General features: G+C 47.7%; 1 protein-coding gene across 5 annotated transcripts in view; it reads left to right on the top strand.

Annotated features, from left to right (window-relative positions):
* The window catches only part of KIAA2012 (KIAA2012 ortholog), a 126,098-nt gene that overhangs the window by 20,613 nt on the left and 94,183 nt on the right, over positions 1–11,302 (top strand). For all 5 annotated transcript variants that reach the window (XM_019523504.1, XM_019523503.1, XM_019523502.1 and 2 more), the window contains exons 4-7: positions 498–656; positions 6,484–6,680; positions 9,065–9,290; positions 10,081–10,208. In XM_019523504.1, the coding sequence (XP_019379049.1) occupies positions 498–656; positions 6,484–6,680; positions 9,065–9,290; positions 10,081–10,208 (710 nt within the window). The remainder of the gene's footprint in view (positions 1–497; positions 657–6,483; positions 6,681–9,064; positions 9,291–10,080; positions 10,209–11,302) is intronic.

Raw genomic sequence — 11,302 nt, 5'->3', positions numbered from 1 at the left:
TGGTTCAAGCAGCTACACTGAACACCTTCAGGAGTTAATTGGATGCTTATCTTGCTGGGATCCTATGACCCCAGCTGACTTCCTGCCCTTTGGGCGGGGGGGCTGGACTCGATGATCTTCTGAGGTCCCTTCCAGCCCTAATGTCTATGAAATCTATGAAATTTTATTTTACAATACATGGAAAAATTTACTTTTTTCAGTTTTTGCTTCATTAGGATTTCTCTCCCTTCTATTATCCTCTTCCCCTTTCTCACAAGGAGAAGAGAAAAGGAAAAGCAGGAGAGGAAAAAAGAGAAAACAAGTCAAACTGAAATAGAAAAATTAAAAACCCAACACCTTTTGTGAAAAAAAAATTGATGAAAAACTCATTTTCAAAATCTATTAAACAAAACTTACATTCCAATTCTTCATTTTTAATTAGTTCTACCCACTATAGTTAAAATAATTTCTTGTCCTCTGCCAGGTGATATCTTTTCTCGGTAATTTTTACATTTCAGGCTATATCAGGGACCCTTTGTTACTTCAGGAGAATTTCCCAGATTGCAGAAAGAGACGGCAGAACTTGTCAGCTATACCTGAAGAATATCACCTGCTGCCTGTGTTTCCATCTTTCTGGGCAGAACTGGACCAAAATACCCATCCAGATATAGTAGAAGGTAATTAATTTTTTTAACTACTTTGTGTAAGATATTAGGTTCTATACATCAATGTATGCCTCCAGGCAGATCAGGTAAATATTGAAGTCTTTTTTTAAGAAATATGTTTTTGTTAAAATGATCATCTTTGAGATAGGTTTCTTTTCTAGGAACTTTCATAGAAGGAATATATTTCAAAGATTAATAATGGGAACTTTGAGATTAGAACCAAAACCTACTGAATCCTTCAGTGAGATCCATAGATAAAATAAAGGAATGATTAAGCAGTACTACCAGGAGCAAGAAAGAAGGACTTAAATGCACACCCTTTGCTTACAATTAAGGGACCTATACATTGAAAGTTCACTTCCTTAGTCTTCTTTTTAGTGCCAAGACAGTCATAACACATTTGCAACTACAAGAACCCAGGCATGTCTCTAATGTTTATTTCATGATATAAAAAGAAGGAGGAAGCACTATGTTATTACTGTGACATACGTAACATTGCTTCCATGATATTCTGTGGTTCTGGTGACCCGTGTCTGAATCCTGCCCTAATGGTTCCAAAACTCATTTAAAGCCTGATCCAAATAGGTACTAAATACCTTGAAGTCCCACTGAAATTAGTAAAGACTAATATGTCAGGGTCAGTACCCTTGCTCTGTCAGCCCCTGAACTGATTTTTGTTCAATGGTCAATTTTAATTGTGGAGCCACAACTGGATATAGCCCAGAAAATGTGAAGATCTTCAAAATGTTAACTTTTTAAATTGAAGCTAGTGCTTCTTGAGAGAGGCATGGACTGGGAGTCTCAAGAGAAGGGAGCTGCCTTTATCCAAAGCATGAGCAGTTACAGCACAAGCAACTGCAAAAACATGGCTCAACCCTGCCCATGAGGAACCAGATGTAGGAATGAGAGAGTAGGGCATTCTTCATAGTTTCATAGTTAGTAGGGTTGGAAGAAACCTGAGCAGATCATCAAGTCCAACCCCCTGCCATGGCAGGAAAAAGTACTGGGATCAAACGACCCCAGCAAGGTGATTGTCAAGCCTTCCCTTAAAGACCCCCAGGGTAGGAGCCAGCACCACTTTGCTTGGAAGTTGGTTCCAGATCCTAACGGCCCTGACTGTGAAGTAGCGCCTCCTGATGTCTAATCTGAATTTACCCTCTGCCAGCTTGTGACTGTTATTTCTAGTCACTCCTGGTAGTGCTTGGGGGAACAGGGACTCCCCCAATGCCTGCTGGTCCCCTCTGACTAGTTTGTAACAGGCCACTAGATCCCCCCTCAGCCTTCTCTTGTGGAGGCTGAACAGGTTCAGGTCCCGTAGCCTCTCCTCATAGGGCCTACCCTGCTGCCCCCGATCATCTGAGTGGCCCTCCTCTGGCCCTCCATGCTGTCCACATCCCTCTTGAAGTGCGGTGCCCAGAACTGGATGCAGTACTCCAACTGCAGCCTGACCAATGCCGCATAGAGGGGGAGGGTCACCTCCTTGGACCTGCTTGAGATGCATCTGTGGATGCATGACAAGGTGCGGTTGGCCTTCCTGACTGCATCCCCACACTGCCGGCCCATGTTCATTTTGTCATCAATAATGACTCCAAGATCGTTTTCTGCCTCTGCACTGATGAGAAGGGAGTTCCCCAGCCTGTAGGTATGGTGCCGGTTGTTCCTCCCCAGGTGCATCACCTTGTACTTGTCAGTGTTGAAACCTATCCTGTTCTCATCCGCCCACCCCTGTAACCTGTCTAGGTCCGATTGCAGCCTATTCCTCCCTTCTAGCGTGCCCACATCCCCCCACATTTTAGTGTAGTCAGCTTGACACTAAATTTGAACAGGGTGCTTTTTACCCCCTTGTCCAAGTCACTGATGATGTTGAACAGTGCAGGCCCAAGGACCAAGCCTTGGGGGACCCCACTGCCCACATCCCTCCAGGTTGAAAATGACCCATCCACCACCACTCTCTGGGAGCGGCCCTCCAGCCAGTTGGTGACCCATTTGACTGTAGGTGTTGATACCACAGTCGCCCAGTTTTTTAGTGAGAATAGGGTGAGAGAAAGTGTTGAAGACCTTCCGAAAGTCCAGGAAGACTATGTCCACTGCTACCCCTGCATCTAAGGATTTGGTGACCTGGTCGTAGAAGGCCACCAGGTTGGTCTGACAGGGCCTGCCTCTAATGAACCCATGTTGGTTGCCCCTCAGCATAATCTCCGCTGCTGGCTCCTTGTGGACATGTGCCAGAATAATTCTCTTAAAAAGCTTACCCAGGATCGAGGTAAAACTAATTGGCCTGTAGTTTCCCGGGTCCTCCTTCCTCCCTTTTTTGAAGATGGGAACCACACTGGCCCTCTTCCAGTCCTCTGGCACCACACCAGAGCACCATGAATGCTCGTACAGCCGTGCCAGGGGTCCTGCAATGACCTCAGCTAATTCCCTCAGCACTCTGGGGTGGAGATTGTCCAGACCAGCTGATTTGAATCCATTCAGTCCCTCCAGAAGTTCCCTAACTAGATCCTCTCTGACCCATGGCCTAGGTGCACCTCCCCTGGGGCCTGAGGAGGGCCCAGAGTGGGGGTGGCTGTTCCGGTCCCTGCTCAGGAAAACAGAGGTAAAGAAGTCCTTAAATAGGTTAGCTTTGTCGTGTGGTGTGACGACCACATTACCTGGAACCTTCTTTTTGTCCTCTATGTATTTAAAAAAGGACTTCTTGTCCTTGATCCGGGAAGCTAGTCCCAGTTCCATTTCCGCCTTGGCCTTCCTGACTGCCCCCCTGCATCCCTGAGCAGTATAGTCCTCCCTGGTGATGGCCCCTCCCTGCCTTTGGGTGTACGCCTCCCTTTTAGCTAGAACACATTCCCAGATGCTTTTGGTGAGCCATGAGGGCTTTTGCGCCCTCCTGGCCCCTTTGATCTGTGTTGGGATTACCTCCCTTTGGGCTTGAAGGATTGTCTCCTTGAGGAACGACCACTCTTCTTGGACACCTGGCTCCCCTCTCCTCCAGGACCTCAGTGCTTCGCCGACTATTCTCTTTAGCTCATTGAAGTCCACCCTCCTGAAATCTAGGGCTGCTGCCTTGCTGCAGGCCTTTGCCACCTTGCGCTGGATGGTGAATTCCAGCAGGCGATGATCACTGTCGCCCAGGTGGTCAAGCACCCGCAGCCCCCTCACCAGGTCGTCATCTGTGGCCAGCACCAGGTCCAACAAGGCGTCTTCCCCTGGTGGGACTGTGCACCTCCTGGGTTAGATGGAGGTCCTGCATTTGGGCTAGGAACCTATGTGAGCGGTCAGACCTGGCTGACTGCTCTTCCCAGCAGATGTCTGGAAAGTTCAAGTCACCCGTGATGACCACGTCCTCTGACCTAACTACTCCATGAGCTGACTTAAGAATTCCTGGCCTAGCTCTTCCCCTTGGTTGGGTGGTCTGTAGTAGTCCCCCATGGTTAAGTCTCTTTCCCCTTGACTGCCTCCCTAAATGTAGACCGTCACACCCCCACCTTTCCTCCCTGTCCTGTCCCTCCTGTACAGCCTATAGCCCTTGACATTCACCGCCCAGTCATGCGTTGGGTCCCACCATGTTTCAGTGAGCCCCACTATGTCTGGGTTGGTGTCAGCTAGCAGGAGGGTAAGTTCCTCTTGCTTGTTTCCCATGCTATGAGCGTTTTTGTAGAGGCATTTGAGGCCTCATGTGGATGTGTGCACTGGCCTCCTAATCACAGCATTGCCCTGGCCCCTGTTGCTTACCTGTGTATATTTTCCACTCGTCGGTCTAGACTGGGCTATACTTGTGAGTGCTGCTTGGTTTAGCGGCCATGGTTCATGCTTGTTTCCTTATTGTTATTGGCCTCTGTATTCATAACAGCAAGGTCAATATTTGTTGTCAGGCATGCTTGGTAGTTTTGAATAAATGTCCTAACAAGTCATTTCACACAGGTTACTGAAAAGCCCTCATATGATAGGGACTTTTACACATTACTTCCCGGTCTGGATTCAGATCAGTGGTTTAGAGAAAAAAAGTTCTATATCCCATTATTGACCTTCTGAATACTCTTTTAATATACTTAAGTAATCCATAGCTGTCTCTCCTTTGCCCTGACAGTGATTGCTATTCTGTCAGGACTATTCTAGGACTATTGGGGCTTATTTGCTACCTTAGTACTAGATATTCCCCATACCTTTGTTATGGAATAAAATTTGCCAAAAACTGGTGGCAATTTGAGAGTGGCTATGAAAGGGTTAACACTTGACTGTACCCCATTCTGCTTCTGGGAATGGACAGAGAAGCCAGCAGCCATCTGGTCGCACAGTGGCTGTCCTTCTGTGCCTCCGTATAGTGAAGTTCTGGCAAAGAAAATCAGCTTCTCCCCTTGAGAGAGAAACCCCAATTTTGGAGGGCTGATTTTTGGGAAAAGTTGCTTATAGTATGCTAGTAAATATGGTAAATTTGAATCACAGGCACAGGCCCAGACACATGAAGAGCATACAAGGCAGTTTTCCCCTTTCTGTGCAGTGCACAAGGACCTTTCACAATCACTATCCCAGCATGCAGGTGGTCAAGGCCTCACTCTCCTCCAGAGGCAGATTAATGCATGGGCCCATGGGTCCCTGACAACCAGGGCCCCCCCGATGCCTGGGTTCCCTCAGAAAATGGCAGGTTTCCCCTTGCAGGCAGGCAGCATTATAGCCTGCAAGGGGTCCTGCTTGGCACTGCTGGGAGCGAGATTCAGGGGGCACCACATATATGTGCACACCTGTATGTGGCCAGGAAAACAGCCAGGCAGCATGGAAAGCAGCTCCCTACAGGGAAGCTGATGGGGCAGAAGGGGTATGGGGGCACAGACTGAGGCCCCCACAATGAGAGAGGGAGTGAGGCAGGGGCTGGGGACACTGCCCAACTAGGGCGGTGCATGAGTCCTGAGGCTGGGGCAGGGCCTGGGACGGAGCCACAGGCAGCTTATCCAGGGGACACGGCCAGGGGGAGGGTGGCTCCCTACTGCTGCACACACCTGCCAAGGGAGTCATGGGGAGGCTATGTGTCCCTCCGCCCATATTTGTATGTTTAGTGAATGTGGGCTGCCCACTGTGGGTTGGGGCTCTCCGCTCTGTTTCCTTTCCTTCGGGAGCCCCACGCTGGCTGCGTGCTCCCTGTACACCCGGCAGCAGTGGGGGTAGTAAGCTGTGCCCCCTCCTGCTGGGCAAGCAGGGAGAGCATGGCTAGCATGGGGCTACCAGGGCAAAGGCAGCAGAGTGGAGAGCCCCAAGCCCATGGCCGGCAGGCCACGTCCACCTCACCACACTTGGCTCTGCTCCAGCTGTGGTGGGGAGGACAGTGGGGAGCAGGGAGGAGCAGAAGGCATGTGCCACTCCACTCCCAGCCCAACTGGGTCCATTCAGCCTTCCCGGCAGGGCATGGAGGCCCACCTAGGCCTTCACAGTGGCAGCACCGGTAGCCGAAGGGGACCCTTCCCCAGCTGGAGTCCAGCTCCCAGGACATGGGGCCCAGCTGCAGGGGAGGAATGGCTTGATACATTCATGTTTATAATGGGGCACAGGGGGAGGGCCTCCTATTTTCTGTTTGCCCAAGGCCTCAAGAAATCTTAATCCTCCACTTCTCTCCTCCACACCAATCTGCTCCCAAAGGATGGTTCAGTCTGTGTTATTCAAATGTCATGAGACCATTCAGTGAGAGCATGGGAGCCTGTCACAAAAAACATACTTCTGCTGGGGTGGAACAGCTTCTAACATGGCTTAGTGGTTCATTGTCACAATTTGACACTAAATAAGGTAGAACCTCCCTGAAGTGAAAGTCATTTCACAGACTGCTCCAGTTCTGACACACTAGCCTGTTTTGTAGGGCAGAATTACCTGTTTCAAAAGGAGCCTGAGAAGGGAAGAAAGCTGGCAGAAGACTATGAAGTGGAAATACATGGCAGGAGGAGAGCTCAAGCACCCATTCAGGTTTCAGTAAGAAAGCTAGGTGTGAAACTGAGACGTCAGCCTGCAAAGGACACCACCTGGAGCCAGCATGCAGCATGCACATGGGTCCCACAGGTACCAACTCTTTATTGCCACATTTCACTTTATCTTCAGAACAGTTTTCCCCCAGCAGGTACAGACATTGAACAAACATGAGGCAGAATCAATCTGAGTTGCACAGTTTTCTGTAAGTGATGTAGTTTAAATTGGTACTGAACAGAATACACATTTGCCCTTGTGGTGGGGAGTGGAGGGGCATCTTAGACTGAGTTCTGCCATTTTTAAACCAGTCTATGTGTGCCAAACTTCTGTTCTGTTCCAGGTACAGACCAGTTTTGCATGCTGAACTTCTCTTCTGTTACACCTATAGACCAATTTCTGGTCACTTATACCAGTAAAAGTGTAATGTCTATACCTGGCCCAGATGTCAGTTTCCTTAGTTCCCCTTGGGACTGGTGCAAGACTAGTTGGATGCTTATTCTCACAACTGTTTTGCTAGTCTGAGTTCTGGCTTCACATGTGACAGATATCAGCCAGAAGTGATTCTCTCACTCTACTTGGCATTGGTGAGACTGCAGCTGGACTACTGCGTCCAGTTCTGAGCACCGCACTTTGACAAGGACATGGTAAATCTTGAGAGAGTTAAGCCATACGAAGAAAGGCTGAGGGATCTGGGACTCTTCAGCCTAGGGAAAAGAAGGCTGAGGGGGGACTTGGTAGCAGTTTACTGCTACATCAGAGGCATACATCAAGGGTTCAGTGAACAGCTGTTCACCAGAGCACCCTTAGAGAAAACTAGGAGTAATGGTCACAAACTCCTGGAAGATCATTTCAGGCTCAACATTAAGAAAAACTACTTTGCAACTAGGGTGTTCAGACTGTGGAATAAGCTCCCTCCAGAGGTACTGCAATCGCCTACCCTGGAGATCTTCAAAAGGAGACTAGGAGGTCACCTTGCTGGGGTCACCTGACCCCAGTTGACTTTCCTGCTTGGTGCAGGGGGCTGGACCCAATGATCTTCTGAGGTCCCTTCCAGCCTTACAATTTATATTGCTTAACATACTTTTGGAAGATGCTCAGGGTCTATTGTGATAAGCCTCCTATACAAGCCTCTACAAAACAGAACAAAGTGTGTATTGTACTGAACTGATGCAAAGAATGCAAGTGAAGGCATGACCCTTTTGGCAACGTCTTTTTCTTAAAATTTATGAACAAGCATAAGATAGTTTTGTGGAATAAAATTAATAATAATAAAAAGTATACCCATTTATATTACATAAAAATTGTTGAGTATCATGAAAACTATATAAAAATCATTGCAGATACAAAGACACAATTGAAGAGAAGTAGCCAAAACAGTTGTGCATGTTAAAGGGTCTCAATCTCTTTAAGGTTTCATTTTGCATCACCAAGAACAGTGAAAGTTTTACCATTGATCTCAATGGTCGTGTCCAGATGAGTGTGGACATTTGATTTCCCAGGGACAAGTAGCAGTGGCACCTTTCCAACGCAGCTACTTGCCCCCAGGAAACTCCCATGCCACGTGAACTTTGGCATGTGGCAAGTTACCCCTGGTTGGGTAGGGGAGGCTGGAGTCAACACTGGGCTGGCCCCAGCAGCCTTACCTGGGGTCCTGGGGGCCTCCTGGGGCTGCAGCAATGGTGATTCTGCCACACGGAGCCTGGCCAGCAGCCACAACCTGGCTCTGGGCAGCCCAGCTCCACCTTTGAGCGGCACGCATGCTGCCTCTGTGTGTGTTGCTCTGCTTTTTTTTCCCCACAGGATATCCAGGGGTGAAAAAAACCTGGGGGGACAAAAAGCGGAGCAGCACGCACGGGCAGGGCACCCTTGCAGCACAAATCTAGATGTGCAGTGTGGCGCTGCAAACATGTTTGCAGCACCACATACCTCATGGCCACACTAGTCTAGATGAAGCCAATGGGAGCAAGGGCAGGTCCTTGGACTACAGGAAAAAATAAAATATAAATGAAAAAAAGAAGAAAAGAAAAGAGCATATATTTAAGCATTTAGATACTACATTGAAATATGATAAGTACAAAGAGCAGGACTGAGGACCAAATCCACAAGGGTGTCCTACATGCCTTGATTTCAAAGTAAGAGTTAGGTTCCTACTTGCCTTTACAAATCTGGACTTGTGTTTCATTTTAGAAGATAGACTGAAAAAGCTCTTCATAAGTATGCACCTGTGAAGAACAGATGGTTGAAAAACTTCTTGCTGAAAAACAGTTTAGACAAAATTCCAGTTTTCAGTCAAAGTGAAAGTTTTGTCAAAAACAAACACCCCAAAACAAACAAATAATCCTGCTTTTAGTTTTTTTGGACAAAATCATTAATTTTTCCATTAATTTCCCACCATTTTGTTGACATGAGCAACAGGGTGGGGAAAATAAGTTTTCAGTCCCATTCTGCCATAAATGTTTTCATTTGCTGTCTCCTAGAGCACAGGGGCAGAAGGTCAGCAAGATAGCATCTCCACAGTGGAGGGCCAGTGGCACAGGGAAAAGGCAAACCATACATGCCGCCATGGGGACAGTATAAAGATAAACCACACTGCAGATAACTCTTCTAGGAAAGCTGCTATTGATTCTTCTCAGCTTCTAAGTGAGAAATCCCACATGACTTTCTATGGAGGCTATTTCCCTAGAAGAAAGAAGTCCTACAATGGTAAGAATTGACATTAACTTTAAATGCTGACAAGTCATAGGAATGATTTTACTGAGTTTCTTAAATGCTTCAGCAATGACAGGGTACCTAGGAAGTTTATTGTATGAATCACTATTGCCCAGCCTTTCTGGGTTTTGGGCAGATGAGTGTCACAGGGTGAGTCCATAGGCCCAATCCAGCATGGCTGCAGTCCTGTGCATGGCCCCAACCCTGCCAGATGGGGCCCCAACTCTGCATGCTAGATCAGGCCTGCCACCCCAGCACCAGTCTTGGCCCTATGCATGCTGGATCAGGCCCCAGCCCTGGCCCTGCATGTGCCAGCTCAGGGCTGCCACCCCAGCCCTACATTTCCTGGGTCAGGCCCACTGCCCAGATCTGGTCTGATCTAGTGCACAGGGCTATGCCATCTGGCCATGGGGCTTAGAAATTTGGCAGCAGGGTAGTGATAGCAGCAGCTGGATCTGGCTTGAGGGCTGGAGCTGCTATAAGCTAATGTTACACTGCTGACCATGGTTAACATGGTCACCTCTGGACAAATGGCACAAAAAATTATCACTTAAGCCACATTTTAATTTAATTGGAAAGAAAACCATAAAGCAATGCAGCACTTACAAAACGCATGAGGAAATATTTTTTCTCCTATGAAACATGGGTGCATCAGTCATTGAATATAATCCCTTTCTCCCCCATTGCAGATTCAGTGACAGAGTAAGTGCTGTTCCTTATCAGATGCTACTAATATATATGTATTATTTCATATTCTTTTTATATTGTCTCTCATTTTTCATAGTAAAAGGAGGACATCTGAAGAATCAGGATGGCCAAGAACAAGAATCCCTTCTTCAAACTAGCATTTTTCCTCCTCTCCCACATGCCATGGACTCAGGGCAAGATACAGTCAGGGAAGAGCATAAAAAGGTCAGTTTTTTAGAAAAATACAGCAGTTCCTGGGATAGTATATAAAGTGGTCTCACTTCTCGGGTCATAATATGAATTTAGTCAGTGACTGATACATAGAAATTAATGCATCACAGCTTCCTGGTAATGCTGACTGCGCTGTCACAGTTCGTGTCACACAACGCTACTACACAGTAGTAATGAGCTACTGTGCAGTAAGTGTCTAGTGTAGATGCAGCCACCTTTTAAAAAAACAGCTGCTGGAAACTGAAGTTTACATCGTATGTGAAGAGATACAGTAAAAACAGCTTCTGCTTCTGGTCATAACTTCAGTGGAAAACAGAATGCACCACTGAAGCATGATTTGTAAAAATAACAAACTTACACCACCATTTAGAGCCAGGCTTAGCATAAAGCAAGAGATGTTTTGACTTTCTCTTTACTGCCTCAATCCTGGCCAGAAGAACCCTTGCTATCAAAACACTAGGCTTCTCCACAACAGGAAATATTGCCTGGTGGGTGGCTGTGGTGGATCACCTTTGGGTGCTTGCCATTTTAAGGGCTGAAGCAGGCTGTAGAGGAGCCTGCAGGTGGGAGCAGGTCCAATCAGGAAGTCAAATGATAGTCAGGAGGCCACCTGATTAGTGGAGGGCTGGGAACCCCAGGTATAGGATCAGGCCCAGGGAGCAGGGCCAGCCAGTTGCAACTGGGGAGCTGAAGAGTGAACATCTCCCAGCCAGAGTACTGCTGTTCCCAGAACACCTGGAGGTCAAGGGTAGGAACTATGGGGATGGAGAAGGCTCCTAGTCCTGAGGAATGATCTAAAACTACATGCTGCTGGGGTTGGATGGTAGGCCTGTGCAAAGCGGCTAGTATTCACTTTGGATTCAGCCGATTCGGGGGACAGTGATTCAATTCGGTGATTTGAATCACTGTTCCAAATCGATTTGGCCAAATCTGATTCAGAGATTTGTCTGCTGCCAAATCAGTCGACTCTCTAAATCACACAAGCCCCATCCCTCATCGCTTTCAATGGGCGCCCCGCCTGCCCCAGTTTCTGGCTCTTTGGGGAAAAAAAAGCTCGCACTCACCCGGTGCTGCCTGGGGGGGGGGGG

Source organism: Gavialis gangeticus, unplaced genomic scaffold (genome assembly GCF_001723915.1).
Source record: "Gavialis gangeticus isolate Ggan-Ray unplaced genomic scaffold, GavGan_comp1, whole genome shotgun sequence".
Taxonomy (NCBI): domain Eukaryota; kingdom Metazoa; phylum Chordata; order Crocodylia; family Gavialidae; genus Gavialis; species Gavialis gangeticus.
The sequence above is the reverse complement of the archived record's forward strand: the minus strand, read 5'-3'. Positions and strand labels throughout refer to the sequence as shown.